We start from the raw sequence: 17,978 nt of genomic DNA, 5'->3' as shown, positions 1-17,978 counted from the left end.
ACTGCCAGCTGAATTTGAGTTCTGAATCTCTCCTATGGAAAGAAACTGTCCTCCCCTTTTCGAAAATTCCCTTAACCACCACCGTGCCCTGTGGCTTCCCGTTAGACACATACGCATCTCCTCCCAAACACACGTATGAACACAAGTGTTGGAAGCCTGAGCCTCAGTGACCCACCTAAATATTCCCGAGAAGCAAGGAAGACCTCTGACAGACAAAGAAAAATATCTGAAGCCATGAATCCCTGGCTATTTTTTAGTGAATGAACCTAAATTAGTGTCCTTTAAAAAAAAAAAAAAAAAAAAACCAGCATGCAATTTCTATTACCAAAAAAAGTGTTCTTTTACCTAAAAATCAACTTAACCATTTAACACTATACCAAATACACCAATTTGACCTGCTATATTAGATATATTAGATATAGCAGGTCAAATTATGACATGACCTGCTATAATTTTTATGTGATTCATTTTGTGATCCGTGATGAAAGACTATATACAAAGACAGGAACATTGATATAGTGCTGCTAAGCTATACAGAAAAACACATATTATCTCAATGCCCGTCACAAATTTATCTGAGAACTTTCCAAGAGTCTAATTCCAATTTCCTATGGATTATGTTACTGCCCAGCTCAAAATTTTAACTGGCTTGCCACAGCCTATAAATTAAAATTTAAATCCTGAAACCTGCAGATACTTGTCTCTCCAATAATGAGTTACTGTGTGCAAAAATAATAAGTCAATAAATGAAACAAATACTATTTCATTTTTATGGTTTTCCAATTTACCTTGAAAGCTACTCATAAAAGGAAGAAAACATTGCTGCAAAGAAGAAACGTATATCTCAAAACCAAATCTGTGATTTTAAATTTGTAGGCAATTAATTTAGTAATACCCAAGCCACTGGCTACACTTTAGTACCGAAATTTAGTTCGCTGTCATCAGAGGTAAGACGTATGTGTAAAAACTAAAATAACTTAGTGTGCTGTATATTTTCATTGCAGAGCTTTGCTTTTTATTTTGTTCAAATGAATGAAGAACATGAGATATGACCTGGAAATCACACAGCTGAAGTTTTTAGCTTTACCCGTTTTTTAAAGGTTTTCCCATTTTTGATAGACAAAACACTCATAATTGATATAGTTAGTTGCAATTTCACAATGAAAAGGATCACAGAATAATAACATAGGCTCAATAGTAAAGGGCTATTAACCAGGCAAACGTGAATGGAACAGCCACGGGGCGGGGAAGGGGGGTGAAGATTTTAAGAAAAGACTGCTTAGTAATTTCAAGTTTTGATCTGTTTAGTGATTAGGGCTGCAATAGTGAAATACGCAACCTTAACAACATACTTTGTGGTGCATTATTTAAATAACACTTCATTTTCCTATTGCTTGCAAGTTTATCAGTAAAATAATATCTCTTCCCCATTCTTCATCTCTTTTTCCTTTGAGAAAGAGTCTTGCTCTGTAGCCCCGGCTGCAGTGCAGTGGTGTCATCATAGCTCACGGCAACCTCAAACTCCTGGGCTCAAGTGATCCTCAGCCTTGAGCCCGACTCAGCCTCCAGAGTAGCTGGGACTACAGGCATGCACCACGGCACGCGGCTAATTTTTCTACTTTTAGTAGAGACGGGGGTCTCGCTCTTGCTCAGGCTGGTCTCGAACTCCTGACCTCAGACTATCTTCCCACCTCATCCCCCCTCTCCCAGAGTGCCAGGATTACAGGCATGAGCCACTGTGCCTGGCCTTTCTTCTTTTCTTTTTCCTTTTCTAGTTCCTGATTCTTCCTTCTTCTATTTCACCTCATAATCTGACATTTCCTCTTCACGGAAGTATCCTGTAAGCTGGTAAACATTATTCAGATTTACTGCTGCTGCTTTACCTGGGATTTTATTGGGATTTATTGATTGTTGTCTATCATTCCTAACTGCCCTACAGTAACTGTCAAAAGGTGATGGCCTGAATAAAACCCAGGGAAATGTTTGAAAGATGTAAATGAAAATATTTATATAAGATAAACACACACACACACACACACGCACTCTTCTCTCCCTCCTAAACTTATCTCGTAAAAGAACATCTGATGCCAAAGCATGAACAATGTATTAAGAGCTTAACATCAGTATTAATAACTCAGAGTTAAAACTCTCGGCAATTAATTAAGATTAATGAAAGAAGTCATCCCCTTTTCCCCAATGTAACACTTCCCCACATCGCTTCCATCTCCCCCTCTGTCGGCCCGTCCATGCTCATTTCAGGCTGTGAAAACCCAAGGTCTGGAAACTTTGATCCTGTTATCTGCTGCTTTTTGTATCTGAGATTAAAGAAGTAGACATTAGCAAATTTACAGCCAACAGCTCAGACAGCTGCCCTGCTTTAAGCAGTTAATGGAAAAGGAACTAATCTAGTTAAGAGCACAAGACTAGTTCATAAATTTGGATTCAGAGGACACTTAAAGCAATCACACCTCTTCTAAAGAGTGGGAACTGAATCAAATAGCCTCCTTCTCACTGTTCTGTTGGGAAGAGGCAGCATTTCTGTAAACGGGACTAATGAGCCACTCAGAGCGAACATAAGCCACATGCAGGCACGCACAATGGAGGATCCAAGAGACTGACTGACATTAAAATACAAGATTTGGCTGGGACAAATACCGACCTCACAAGAATTCCTACCACTGACAACTTTTCTTGGGTCAAATATGAAATAAAGATCAAATATGTTTTAGAAAAAACGAGAAAAATGCAACTACAAAAAAAAAAAATAAACATATCCTGAAAAACAATAAAAATTACAAGCCTTCATGTATTCAAAATTCAACCTGAAGGAAAATGACTGTGTCATGCTTTTGTAACTCAGAAAATGTTTAATAGATTTAATTATAATTTAAAAATGAATCATCCCAAAATGACAAATTTTACCTCTATATAAATAACACTTTTATGTATCCACATCCTCAGCCATATCTTTACAGGAAATCATTCAAGCTCGTCAAGCTTCAGAATTGTTCTGTCTTAATTTTCTCAGTAGCTTAGTTTCAGGAGTCATGCAGGTAAAATAATAAGTAATGATGACAGAAACTTTTAAATTTCACAAATTCAAACGGTTATCTCTTACAGATCACTAGGATCTAATGTATATATTCATCAACAGCTCATTTGTATTCTTAATTACAATAAAACTTAGAGGGATGTTAATATACAAAATTCTGTTCCTTAAATCAATATCTCACGCATACTATAGGGTAGTAACATTATCTAGTGGTAAAGGACACTGAACTCAGAATTAGAAAGTTAAAATCTTGACCCTGATGGCTGAGTTGTGGGAACCACAGTGGTGTCTGCTGGGCCTTAGCTGAGATACGACAGGTGAAGAAGACTAGAGCAAATGACCGAAAGAGTCATATAAATAAAATGCGATGCCACACAGGAAGAATATGGTTAATTCCAGTCAAAAACAGATAATGTAGGATCCACAAGGCATCCACGTGGAAAATTCATTTAAGCTCTGAGAGACAAGCAAGTGGAAGTCAGGAGGGAGGACAGAATTGTGTAAAAATGATGAGGCTAATGATGGCGACAAAGCAATGGAAGTTCACCTGCTCTCTAGAGAAAAGGGAGATTTGAGAGAAACAGAGAATCAAGGGTTAAACCTTAGGAATCAATCAGTGTTAGGACATAGGAGAAGGGAGAGAAATGAAAGAGTTAGAGAAAGATAATCACAGAGCAATCCCTCTTCACTCTAGAACTTTTATCTGTATGCTAGGTATATAAATATGCTATCTGATTATTTAAATGTTTTATAGACTTACTCTGTTAAGCAACTAAGATATGGGGGGGGTGTGTTTGTGTGTGTGTGTGTGTGTGTGTGTGTATATATATATGTTCAATCCAGAATTGGCCTAAGAAACTCTAATAAATCTCAGATCTGACAGAAATAAAAGGTAAATAATCAGTCTACAGTTTTAAAACAGTTTGATATTTTTCTCTCTTTCACTTTAATATAAAAAAGAAAACATATGAAAGGACCATGGACGTTTTCTATACAATAGGACTGAGGCTAAAAAAAAAAAATAAAGGGTTTTCTTACAGCCCCGAACATCTAGTACAAAGCTCAGCCACATGGCACAGAATACTTAGACGGGACCTAGAGCCTAAGTTTAAGAATGTAGTCCTTTTTTAAAATAATGACTTTTGGAATAATGATACTGAGTAACGCAGACTATCAATAAAAAATAATGTTTAAAAAAAATCATTTAAGACAAGAATGTGTTACCAGTGTAAGTCCAGGGACTGGAGAGATCTGAAGCAGCAAATCAAATGAGTGAAAGTGTCACTCGGCCCTGAAAGACCCACAAGTGGTTGACACCTTGCAAACCTGACGGGGACCAGTGTGGCGCAAGCTCTCTGCTATCGAAGACGCACATTCAGCGTGAAGATGAAGTGGTTTAGTGGTTTCACGGTGCTGAGCACGGGGGCTGTGTGAGCACAGGGGATTCCAGCGTGATCTTGGGAGGGCTGGAATCACGGAAGCAGCTGCCGTTACAATGGGCCGGGCCAGCGTGCGCTGAGCCTGAGAATTCAGGAGGAGGACTGACCGCGGCATGAACATGAATCTAAAACCAGAGACGTAAACAAAAAGTAGAGCCCAAATCATGTGCCTTTGAGGTTATTGGGCTTCTCTGCCTTTTAAATGAACTTGGGCTACCTGTGGTCTCAGATGTTGTTGTTTCGTTTTGCTGCAAGACTTTCAAAAATTGGAGGACTGAGATTGTGTTCTGTCAGAAAGGACTTTAATAAAAGCAGCTGCCATCAGTCATTTCAAAAAATGAAATTACGTCTGCACAATTAACAAAAGTCCTCTTGACGTATTAAAAACTATGTACTTAATGTTGCTCATTTCACCACTGGTATGAAAACATGCCACACCCCAGAGCAGCTGTCCCCTGGGCCATTGCTCCCTGGCTACTTCCTGCTCCAAAGGACAGCTATTTCACCTGATAAGGGAGCCTACATTTCACCAAAGACAATAATTTACGTGACCATAGAATCTTCATTATCTTACTCCTGCTCTTCCCTGACCATAGAATCTTCATTATCCCTGCTGCTCTTCCCTGGCCAGCTAATAAATATTTTAACCCATTCTATTATGTCATATGTATGTGTACACAATTAGGAGTTTTTGCAATATTCACAGTGGAAACAAATTATTCAATTTTTTTCTGTCTAAATGTAGGTAGTAGAGGGGGATAGCCCCCTAAAAGAAAATGCTTATTTATGACTTAACGTTTCATTTCTAATATACAGCTGTAAGTATGAAGGCTTTATGAATAGGAAACATAGTCAAGGCAATTATCTAAATTTTGGTTTACTAAAAAATCACATCTGTCTGCAAAAAATCTAATTCGCTTTCACCTCCATGTCATAGGAAACCCTATCATGTAAGTTTAAAAACACATATTGGATGCACTTCACGGGTGCTATCAGGGTTCTCCAGCTGCAGGACTCAAATTCCTGTCTGCTGGCTGCCGAGGGGGCCCGAGTATGAAGGTTAACATAACCTCCATCACAGCCAAGAAGCTCCTCGGAGAGTTAATTGGTTTGTGGACCAACTCCAAACCGAGTGCTGGGCTTTCTTCTCTCTCTGCCTCTCTGCTTCCCTAACTCTCTCTTTTCAAATCAAACAGGAGAGCGCGTGGTGATGCATCATTTATAAATTACCTTGTTATTGCAGAAAAACAAAACAGGGCTTTGAAAACCAAACACAGTCCTGGCGCGGACCCGCGGCCTGTTTGATGGGGCCCTTCAAAGCCTGCGCGCCGGGTGGAGGCTGTTTGCGCGGGGGCCCGCGATCCGTACCTGCTGTCCCCTGTCACTCCCGGGAAACTCGGCGGCAGATGCTGCGGCGCTGAGTCGCCTCTGAAGTGGCTTTCCGTGCTGTCGCCCCACCGCCGCGGAGTCAAGCCGCATTAGATCTCCGGTTTGTGCCTAAGGCGAGTTGGGGCGCGCAGCTGCGTCCGGCCCGCTCGCACCTTTGGAGTTTCGGGCCTGCGGGCGGCGAGTGCGGGACAGAAACGCTCTGCGCTCCCCGCCACCGCGCGCTGCGGGCGGACAGCTGCCGGCGACGACCTGCGGGCTCGCACCTGCACGCGCGGCCTCACCTGGACGCGCCCCACCTGCGCCGCGCGGTGACGCAGCACAGCGGTGTCCGGGCCGCGTGCGCCCCGGGACCGGCCACCTGCGCAGGAGCCGGGGACAGAGGAGCGACGTCTCGCGCCGCTGAGATACTTTGTGCCTGAACTTCAATACTCGATCAAGGACTTCAGCTCAGCCCGGAATTCTTCCCCCAGGAGCCCGGTGCGGCCTCGGAGCCACAATAGGAGAAATTTGGCTTGACATGCACCGTGACGGGCCTCGCAGGGTGAACGCGGGTTTGGTTCCGTGTGTGCTGATGTGTGTATTAGACTCAACTCTCCAGAGAAGGCTCTGCAGTGAACAATTTATAAATAAATGACAAGACTGTTTTCCCAGGTAGAAAACGCACTGTCGACTAGGCAGAGGTGGCGTTAATTTGGAGCCACTGGGCACAAGCTGAAAACAACTGTGGTTTATTGTCTCTCGAGTGGCATAAAGTTTGTCTTTTTTCTTCTTACAGAAAGAGAGTCATTATTACTTTCTTTGAGATTCAGATATGAGAAAGCATTCTCATTTATTTCTTGACAATATAAAATAAACTACGTTTCTTATTAACTAAAAAAATTGTCCAAAACTCTTCCTAATTGCTACAATGAGCCAATTGCTTTATAATCTCTCTCGCGCATGCGAGCACACACACACACACACACACACACACAAACACACACCCATACACAACGCTTTGGGGTCATTTCCCCCTTTCTTCAAGTGAATATAAATGGTGACAGAGACAGAGCTAGACCAATCATCGGGTCTGTTTAAAGAACAGCCAGGGAAGTCGAGGATACTACCAGTTGGGCATCTTAGCCCTGTAAATTTCTAATTTTCTTTACTCCATGTTCTATGAGAGAAACCATGTCTATATAAACAAAACTGGTAAAAACCCCATAAGGTTTAGTCAGTTGAATTTTTGACTAACTAGCCATAAGAACCAGGAGGTAAACGAGCCACGGTCGTCTCTCCATGCATAGATTAAGCATTGCCAACGCAGATCATCCCATTTTATTATCAGGCACCACAATTAGCTGTGCCAAGTGTACTCTACATCTCTGACACTCTTCCTGCCTCTGGGTCATCATTTTCTGAATAGGTAAATTACTTTAAGTTCTCCAAATGAGAGATACCCAAAAGCAAAAATGAATTGTAATCTAAGAAATACTGTGTGCTCTTTTTTATGAAATAGAAATAACATTTGTGAGATGTTAGAGTCTCAGTACAGACTATGTCATTGCACCATGCAAACAGGATTTTATCTAAACAAATAATTACATATTACTTGCTTGGAAAATAATAATTACGTTTCAACTATTATAGAGACTTTTAAATAAAATCCTCCAAAGGGCCGGGTGTGGTGGCTCATGTCTGTAATCCTAGCACTTTTAGAGGCCAAGGAGGAGAATCGCTTGAGGCCAGCAGTTTGAGAACAGCCTGAACAATATAGCAAGGCCCTGTCTCTACAAAAACTTTTAAAAATTGGCCAGTGTAGTGGCACATGCCTGTAGCTATTCAGGAGGCTAAAGCAGGAGGATTGCTTGAGCTGAGCCCAGAAGTTTGAGGCTGCAGTGAGCTACGATGACACCATTGCACTATTCTAGCGCAGGTAGCAGAGTGAGACCCTGTCTCGAAAAAAATAAATAAATCCACCAAAATATTTACTATGATTAAGTGTCCTATGATTATTGAAGATTCTTTTTGGCACAATTATCTGAGAGTCACATGGTCGCCTTTGTCAATAAAGATATTTACTATGCTTATGAGGATAAGAACAGGGCAACTGAAGAGTTCATTCATTCAAAAGGAGCCAACTGAAAATTAGCATATAAAAATGTACAAACTGGTATAAGAAATTGGCAAAGCCAAAGGTAAAAACATAACGGATATAAATGTATTTAAGAAGAAATAGAGGGAAAAGTAGATGGAAGGAAAGAAGGCTGGCTAATACATCTTTGGTGCTAGTTCAATTCCTAGTACTTAGTAAGGTGAAAATTATTGAACAAACTAGTGTCTAACCTGAGAAACAGAAAACTAAGATGATGTGTGAAAACAATTTTAAAACACTTGAAGCGAAAGTCTAGCATGTTGAAGAGAAAGAAGAGTTGTCACATGTTGTTCCAGAAGCAGAACACCAAAGACAATTGAATTTAAACAGAGACACAAATTTCATTATATAAAAAAGTTCTATTAAGAACCACAGTGACCTCATAATTAAAGAGGCTACTTCATACACCAATGAAGTTCTCTCTACCTATGGCCCTAGCAAAGGGTAAATGATGATCTGTTGGAAAAATTCCAGGAATATTTTCTCACAATGGATTTTCTAAATGATTGAACTAAAATGTTTTTTAAATTACCCCCATTTCATAGAAGTAAAATTTTAAGATTGAGATCATTTTGTATTTTAAACACCAAGCTAAAACTATCTAACACTAAATATAACTTAGCTTGGCATTGTAAGATAAATACTAATTTCATCAATTATTTCAACCTTAAAAAAACAGCATACCATACCCAAATGAACCTAAAGTACTCTCTAAAGCTGACATGTATCAAGTTCATTTCCTTGTTAAAACACGATAATCATCACGTTGACACACAACGAAATGAACAGTATTGTCTCTGAACCAAATCCACCTACTGTGACATATGAAAAGGTCTTAAACAATTTTTCTTACATTGACACAATAGCAAATAATACTAATATATTAAAAAATTATAGAACTAGAGTAATTCTGGCCAAATTTGCAAACCAAAAAAGCCTCAAATAGGCTTCCTTGGTGGAGAAATAATACATACATATACATGTGTGTATATATATATGTGCATATATATCACTGTCATGGATTTTTATAATTTTCTATAACTTTAAAGACACTTTTATACGTTCAAGAAATTAGATTACATCAACTGTTGAAGGCAGGAAGCATATTTATACCTAAAGAAATTGAGGTTCTGAGGCATCCTCTCTAGTCCTCATTGCTACCAAATTACAGTAAGATTTTAGTCTGTCATTCCCAAAAGATAAAACCTCAGAACAGGGTGTCTTCAAAGTCAAAGGCTGAAGCAACGAGTGTGCTTATTAACGTATGTTTTCAAACGACCATCATTTCTATGAATTCCTTGTAAAGGGACTTGTAGGAAACTGTAGCTCGAAGATACATTCTAACAATAGATAATAACTTATTAGGCCCTCTATGCAATACGAATTTGCACTAGATAATACTATGTCGTTCCTCAAGTGTAATAACGGCTTTAACGTTATTTTTTATTATTTCCCTACCTTCATTACACTGACCCAAGCCGTCAGCTCTTCCCCAACGTTACCCCCATAAACCAACCTCATCTCCTTCCTGAGGTCGCATCAAGGAGACCCGGTCGTACTGTCGCCGCAACAAAGCCCAGAGCGCATCAAGACGACCCTGAAGGAAAACGGCATTTTTAAATTCCCAGGGAATGTACTCAGCCTCTATGTACTGGAAAAAAAAAATGAAGAAGGTAAATTCTTATCCTCTATCGTCTAAATAAATAACAAAAATCCAGAGGTCCTTCTTGCCGATTAAGTATTCAGTTGTCAGACCCTAAGATGAATATCTGCTGTTTGATCTGCTCTGGTCCCCTTTGAAATAGTTGGAAGGAAGGGGGGGACCAAGAAAACCGAGTTCCTTCAGGGGGTTTAAGGCAAACGACACCAAACGCGGACACGCACCTTGATGGGCGTGTACCACTTGGTCTGCGGAGGCTGGTGTGCGGGCCTGGGCCGCGGGGGCCGGGGCCTGGGGGGCTCCTCCGCTTCTTCCGGAATCTTCACCACAGCGTTTTTGGCTTTCTCTAGCCTGGCGCCTTCCTCGGTAGACCCTTTATCACCCCAGCGGACCTTGAAAACAAAAAGAGAACGCTGCTGTCAGACAGACAGGAAGTACTCTAGGTCAGACAGGAAGTGCGCCATGTTAGACAGGAAGTGCTCCAGGTCAGACAGGAAGTGTTCCAGGTCAGACAGGAAGTGCTCTAGGTCAGACAGGAAGTGCTCTAGAGCAGCCGTCCCCAAGTCCTAGCTGTGTCCCGTTAGGACTGGGCTGCACAGCAGCAGGTGGTACGTGAGCAAAGCTCCGCCTCCTGTCAGGTGAGCCACAGCGTTAGATTCTCACAGGAGCAGGAACCCCACTGCAAACTGCGCATGCGCGGGATCTAGGTGGCTCACTCCTTGCGAGAATCTAACGCCTGGGGATCCGAGGTGGAGCTGAGGCGGTGATGCTAGTGCTGGGGAGCGGCTGCAAATACAAATTATCATTAGCAGAGAGCTTTGACTGCACAATAATGTAACACATTTGAATCACAACAAAAGCATCCTCTCCCCCCACCCCGTCCCTCCTGTCCATGGAAAAAACTGTCTTCCATGAAACTGGTCCCCGGTGCCAAAAAGGTTGGGGACGGCTATTCTAGAGGAACAGGCGCTTATCGAGCCCACAGTCCTTTGGTTCACCATCTCAAAGTAAAAAAGATGATGGGCAGGTATACTAACTCCTAATTCCTCCTCTTCTGGGGTGTAATAGGTTTCTCACCACTACTTAATATATTTAATATTAAGATCCTAGAAAAAACAGACTCTTTGTAAAAATCTGGAGTCAAATTTGAAGCAGTCATTTCTCCATGGTTTGAAATAAGGAGTCAGTTTGTGGCTGACATATGAAGTGCATGACAGTGCATAATTCTCTTTTCTAATTAGGTATGATGCTCTGCTAGCTAAACACATACACATATGTACTGATGACACTGGGAGAAATACAGGAAAATTAGCATTTATTGAGTGATTACTGAGTATCAGCCTGCATTTAACCCATACCAAAATGCAAAGAGATAAATACTGTATTTTTTTTTTCTTTCCAGATGAGGCACTAAAGAGGTTAAGTGATGTGCCCAAAGCCGAATAGCTACTAAATGGCAGGGCAGAGATTTGAACACAGGCGATCTGAAATGGGTTAATACAAGTTTCAAATTGGTTTGAATTTTACAAATGTATTTGTGTTACACAAAGGAGCTGCTCCTTCCAAACTTTCCATCAAGTTTGAGTAAGGTAAAATGTATGATTTAAACATACTTTGAAAGTAAAATAATTATATATGAGTTTTCTTTACTTTTATAAAGTTTTACTTTGTAAAGTGGCTTTCAGTCTTTAGTTCCTGTGCTCATCTGAGTATGGTTATTTAACATATGAATTTTTCAATGACAAAGACAAATCTGAAAAGACTACGTTGGGAAAGAAAAATTCGGGGACAATAGGGAATTCCACAAATTTTAGGGAATTTCCTTCTCTGAAAACTCTTGGCATTGAAAAACCACAGGATCAAATTATTGTTTTATTTTTCAATGAACAGGAATTAGGGGCCAAATTTGAGTGAAAGTGGGCATTTGAATAGCGTGTGGCCCCTGGAGAAGGGCTTTGTCCAACAATGAGCAGTGGGAAGTCCTTCAGAAACCAAGGACATTAACAGAGATAATGAAGATCAGACTAGTGAAGCTCTAAAGAGCAATATGAAGACCTATCCAGGACACACGGTGACACACACCACAGTTAAGTGATTTTTACAAAGGAAAAAAAAAAAAAGACCCTTTAAAGCATTTTAATGACCTGAATTAGTGGGTAGGGATACAGATGATTACTGTTCATAGAACTACTCACAGCTTTTTGATAAGCCTTACTTAGATGTTTTTACCTTTTTTTTACTACAATTTTAGAAAGGGCTTTCAATTTCAAGTGGACCCTGTTGAGTCATTAAAATGTACCTGTATCTTTCAGTGTGATCAATGGTACTAGAATGTTCTTTATGAGGTTGTTAAAATTGTTTTAAACACCATTAAACCTTTAGAGCTAGATAGTTGGCTTTCTTTCCAGAGAAATGACCTTCTCTTTCAAATCACACTGTCTTCACCTAGATAAACACACACTTGTAAAATCTTTAGATATAACTAAATTAAATTAAAAACTCTAAAATCAGGACACATATCCTTGCAATTATACAGTCTCAATTGTAAGAAAAAAAAGAGACACACAGTTAAGTAAACATGTAAATGTCATAATTTAGAAAAGTAATTCAGGGTAGACATATATAAGTAGATAAAATTTAGATCCACTCAGAAATGATAGATTTCAACATATACACCTCCCTAGCCTATTCTTCACAGATGATCTCATAGAGGTAATGGTAATCATATTCTTCTTTTACTATTCTCAGATAAAGAATATCAAGCTGGTTAAACTAGAATTCTGACCCAATATATCATTTCTAGGGCCTCAAGTATCAAAAGACTCTACCTGTGATGGGTAGTTGCTGAGGTCTAAAGGAGACTCATTAAATAAATTCATTAGTGTTAGTTCATGAAGGACTTATTTCATCATCATCATCATCACCATCACCACAAACAATTCTTAATCTCAAAGTCTAAAACTAGAAAATATTTTGCATACTATTCCTAATACTCTTTAAAAAAATCAAACAATGTAAATATATATATTTACATACATATGGTATGTATCTGTGCATAAATTTTACTGTTTTAGTTTGGCCATATTGAGATAGTTAAAAAGGACAAAAAGAACAAGAATCAAATGCTAAAGGGAGCCTCAGCAGAAATAATATAACCTAGCTTTTCTATTTTAAAAATATAAGTCCAAGCTTGATTGCTAAATTCTTCCAACTCCACTTGGCTTTTATTATAAACAATAAAATTCCATAATTTCCAGAGCATATTTGGATGACTAGAAGGTTATATCATAGAGGAGCAATTTCAGAATTGAGAAAAGAAACAAAAACAGTTTCACGCTGAATTGGCAGAAACACACATTTGAAGTCATTAGGTATCGTGGATCAGTTGTGCTAACAGCTGTTATTAACATCAGCTCATTTCCAGCTTTCTGCAAATTCCCATTACCATAATGTTTAAATATTTAATTTAAAAGAGGAGTAAGAAAAAAAATCCTAGGTAAAATCTCTACACTGGCTTAAAATAACCTTAGTTATGAAGATTAGTTCTGTAATTCAGATGTGGTCATAACTTCTATAATTCCTTGTACTTTCCATAGTTTAAGGTACTTTTTAAAAGAGAAGTACTTTCCAGATTTGAGTAGAAATGCTTTTAAAACAGATTATGTTCTCTATTTTCCCTCTCCAAGTTTAAATAAGTTTATGTTTCAGAAAGTTTAATGATGCTTAATTCTCGGTTCAATTTTTATTGTGTATTTTTACATGCAGATTGAACATCTCTCATCTAAAATTTTGAAATCCAAAATGCTCCAAAATCTGAAAACTTTTGAGTGCCAACACTACGCCACAGGTGGAAAATTCCACACCTGACCTCATATTATCAGTTGCAGTCAAAACTTTGTATCATGCACAAAATTATTAACAATATTGCATGAATTGCCTTCAGGGTATGTGTATAAGGTATATATAAAACACAAATTTTGTATTTAAACTTGAACTTTGTGTTCCCATCCCCAAGATATCTCATTATGTATATCCAAATATTCAAAAATCTAAAAGAAATTCAAAATCTAAAGCACTTCCGGTCCCAATCATTTTGGAAAAGGCACACACAACCTGTATTGGTTTCCCCTGTGTAATGCTCACATTTGCTTTGCCACTTTTTCCTTTTCTCATTCCCATTTCCATCTTGTTTGGCTACAAGGTAGCCAAATTATCCAAAGCTAAAATGGACCTAGGTTTATTAAAATTTGGCTGAGTTCTCACAAATGTTTTTCAACTGAAAAGGATGGGTGGGCAAAATGATTTTAGATTAACAGTCAATAACTCCTGAAACTTGAATTATATGTTTCTTAGGGATGTGCATGTACTCTTGGCTCTCGAGTGGAAACCAATAGTGTTCCTTTTAACTTAGGACCCATTCAGGGGTTCATACGTATTCTTTTCTTTAAAAAAAGATCTCAATCTTTGGAACACTGGACTAAAAAAAAATGAGACATTAATCCTAGTTTTGTAGCAAGATTATTATTATTATTATTATGTATTATTTTTTTTTGGGGGGGGGGGGACAGAATCTCGCTTTGTTGCCCGGGCTAGAGTGCTGTGGTGTCAGCCTAGCTCACAGCAACTTCAAACTCCTGGGCTCAAGCATCCTCCTGCCGCATCCTCCTTCCTCAGCCTCCCAAGTAGCTGGGACTACAGGCATGAGCCACCATACCCAGCTAATTTTTTCTATGTATATTTTTAGTTGTCCAGCTAATTTCTATTAGCTCTTGCTAAGGCTGGTCTCGAACTCCTGACCTCAAGCAATCCTCCCGCCTTGGCCTCCCAGAGTGCTAGGATTACAGGCATGAGCCACTGTTCCTGGCCAAGAATATTATTTATTCAATTAAGGCTCACATACTAAAATATATCTCATCATGTGGTATTTTACATGTGTGGATTTCAAAATGAAATTAAATGTATTGTTCTGAATATAAAGCAGTACATTCTTATGGTCAAATAAATTCTTAATAGAAAGAAGTTGGGAAATATATAGCACACATTGAAAATTCTCCATCCAGGGCCGGGCGCAGTGAGACTCTGTCTCAAAAAAAAAAAAAAAAAAAAAAAAAATTTTCCATCCAGAGAAACCTACTCACATTTTTTGGTATATCCTATCAAACTTTTTTTCCACTTACATACATATTTTGGAATGAGGCTAAATAAAGATAAGTTGTGACAGAACATATTTGAATATTTGCATGTAAAAATTTTATTTGCAATTGTATTTTTATACACATAGGAACATCCAATCCAATCTTTCCCTACCCTTCCAAGCCTAGAATGACACAACAAAGACAATAGAAGAAAAATAAACTTCCTTTTGTGTCAAACAACAAGAACTACACCTAGCCAAGTTTTCTTGTATTGTTTGAGATTGGCAATTACCTCCATGAAAAAAACATATGCACTATCTTCTCCAAAGACCAACTTAATAACTGCTAGCACCTGCCTTCTACCACGGCTTATTGGCAGTGAGGTACCTGCCTCAGAGGATATTTCAGCAATAAAGTGGCAAGCTCTTAGGAAAAATGTGCATTGTTTTAAGATCCAATGTGGTCAAGAAAGTGAGAATCACTGTCAGATGACTCGTATAAACACTTCGGTAATGACAACCACGCTAAGTATGTCTGGTCTTCTTTTGAAGAATATGGAAATTTATCCTGAAAAGGGGAAACTCCCCTTGGGAACCTGAATTTTATTGAAATGTATAAAAAGAGAAAATGGCAACAACCGTGGAGTTGTTAATTAGCTTACTGATTTTTGCTAGCGGTCATGGGACAAAACAGATATGACAATAGGAAACACACAATGATGGCAAAACACCTTCTTATCAAGAAGTAAAATTGAAGGGTAACTAATCAGGAGGAAATGCCAGGATGTGTGTTTAATAACAAAGTCAATGTGTTAATGAGAAAATTCTTTGAATTGCTTCTTGGAATGGGATGTTGCCTGTCTGTAGTGTTAAAGGCTCAGTGCTGGCAATGATTGCTTATTATTAATTAATCCGTCACTTTGAAACATAGTTCAGGGTGATTAAAAAAAACCTCATTTGATTTTTGAAATATAATATTAAGATTCAACTTTAATCCACACTTTGAGACAGTCTGAAAGCTCAATGCATTCTGTAAATGATACGTAATATTAATTATGCTAGTTCGTAAATGGTAACTAAAAGCTGAAATAAAGAAATAAATGTGCTTCCTCCATATCTGTGATATGGTCATAGCTACACTATTGACATTTTCTCCTCAAATAGTACGTAACTATTAGATGCTTTCAAAGAAGGGCATTGTTGCAACTCTGAGTGCCTGGTGTCTTCAAAGTCGATGCTCTATGCAATAATTGCTTTCCAAAGTAATGAGAAAAGCGCTTTTGTTTTGTCCTTCATAATCTGAAGGTCCTATCAATGCAATCCTTTGACTAATGAAACCAGTTCTTGAACAGTTTTGAAATGGCGGGGATGATCCCATAGGGAAAAAATGTATCCAGAAAAGACCCAGCATTAAGTAAAAACGGATGATATTATAATATTGAATTGTAAAAAGGACAGTTTCCATGGTTTAACAGTACTAGAAATGCATGTTCCAGATTAGCAGCTTCTATTTCTTTTAAGATACCAACCTCCATCCTTTTAATTCCTCCAACCCCTCGACCACCATAATACGAAGCGTCCACAGTTGGCCATTTCTTAGTAGGCAGAGGTTCTTCTTCCTCCTGTGGAAATACATTTTTTTAAACGGATTTAATTATTTCTTAAAATATTGTTTAGTCGGAACTGGCTCACACTTAAACTTTTTTCTGAATGATATCACTGTCATGAAAAAATAGTATATAGGACATGTGGGTGTATTTATGCTTACATGCATAAATTTCAAGTCGAGTTCTACAGCTATGGGAACTCCTTCCCTTCCTCAGATTTCAGGAATCTCTCTTACATCATTCCCAGGTGACCAAAAATTCTCTTTACCTCTGAGTATTATTTGTTTAATCCACATTTTTCATCACTTTATACTTACGTAAAACATTAAAATTACAATATTTGAACAATGATTTAAAGGACCAATGTATGGGTGCACTCTGTGGAAATTGGACTGAAAAAATAAGCAGTTGAGAAGTTTTGAAAACATACAACACCAGTACGTTCCTCATCTCGGGCTGCTAACATGAATTTGGCTAAGACAGTAATATACAAGCAATAATCATTTTGGAGAAAGCAATAACATTTTAAACTGTCAGCTTGGATCTTCCAACTTTTTGTAAATAAAATTAGTGACATCAGAGCTACTGACATATTACTATAAAAAGTATATTAAATGTCTATGGGCTATTGATTCCAATGGTCAGTCTCTGTCTACCAATGTAAGAAGGTCCCATGCCTTTTGCTCATAAAAAAAAATTGTAAGACAACAAAAAAATAACAATTGATTTTCACAAGTTAAAAAATGAATACATGGGTATCCTAGTCATCTAACAATAAATGGAACTGATCAAAGTTGGAGATGATATGTGCATACAGGAAAAAAAAAAACCCACTCATTTACCTCTTTTGGTGCAGGTGGTGGTGGTGGAGGAGGATCTTTGATAACCTGTTCAAAAAAGAAAAAAATCAAATATAAAAACTTCCATAGGGAGTAGATAGTAAGGGTGTGTAAAAATAATTAGATCAGTAAAATCCTGTGATAGCTCCAAAGACGTTCCCCAGTGAACCTTGCCTCCCAATATCCACGCCCCTCCCTTGGAATCTGGGCTTGCTTATAAACTAGCTTTGCACCAGCAGAGTGAGGTAGAAGGAGCATCACATGACCTCCAAGGCTAGACCAAAAGGAGCTTCTGAGCTTCCCCTGACACCCTTGGACATTCACGCTGGGGGAATCCCGTCGTGTCCACCCTGAGACTATCGGGGGCTGTGAGGAAGCCCACCGCCATCTGAGGCTGGGTGGTGAGGGGCAGGCACTGGTTGTCTCCAGCTATTTCACGGCTGAGCACCCCGATGAGGTGCCAGCCATGGGCGAGAAAAGGCCATCCTGAACATCCAGGCACCTCAGCCTTCAGACAACTCCAGCCCAGCTGACACCTGACTGCATTCACATGGGAATCCAGGTGAAAGTGACCTCGCTAAGTCGGTCTGTCCACAGAACTGTGAGGACGCAAATTGTTGCTTGAAGCTTTTGGTAATAAAGCAACTTTTCTTTTTTTCTTTTTTTTTTTTTTTTTCCAGAGACAGGGTCTCACTCTGTCTCCCAGGCTGGAGTGCAGTGGGCG

At 39.0% G+C, this 17,978-nt stretch overlaps 1 protein-coding gene across 1 annotated transcript in view; it reads right to left on the bottom strand.

The window, feature by feature from the left end:
* The window catches only part of ANTXR2 (ANTXR cell adhesion molecule 2), a 117,834-nt gene that overhangs the window by 39,496 nt on the left and 60,360 nt on the right, over window positions 1-17,978 (bottom strand). The window contains exons 13-16 of the mRNA XM_069485574.1: window positions 17,258-17,302; window positions 16,338-16,430; window positions 9,899-10,066; window positions 9,531-9,611 (exon numbers count right to left, since the gene is read on the bottom strand). Of these exons, the coding sequence (XP_069341675.1) occupies window positions 9,531-9,611; window positions 9,899-10,066; window positions 16,338-16,430; window positions 17,258-17,302 (387 nt within the window). The remainder of the gene's footprint in view (window positions 1-9,530; window positions 9,612-9,898; window positions 10,067-16,337; window positions 16,431-17,257; window positions 17,303-17,978) is intronic.

The sequence above is a fragment of the Eulemur rufifrons genome, chromosome 13 (genome assembly GCF_041146395.1).
Source record: "Eulemur rufifrons isolate Redbay chromosome 13, OSU_ERuf_1, whole genome shotgun sequence".
NCBI lineage: Eukaryota > Metazoa > Chordata > Mammalia > Primates > Lemuridae > Eulemur > Eulemur rufifrons.
This window is presented reverse-complemented; position numbering and strand designations above follow the sequence as displayed.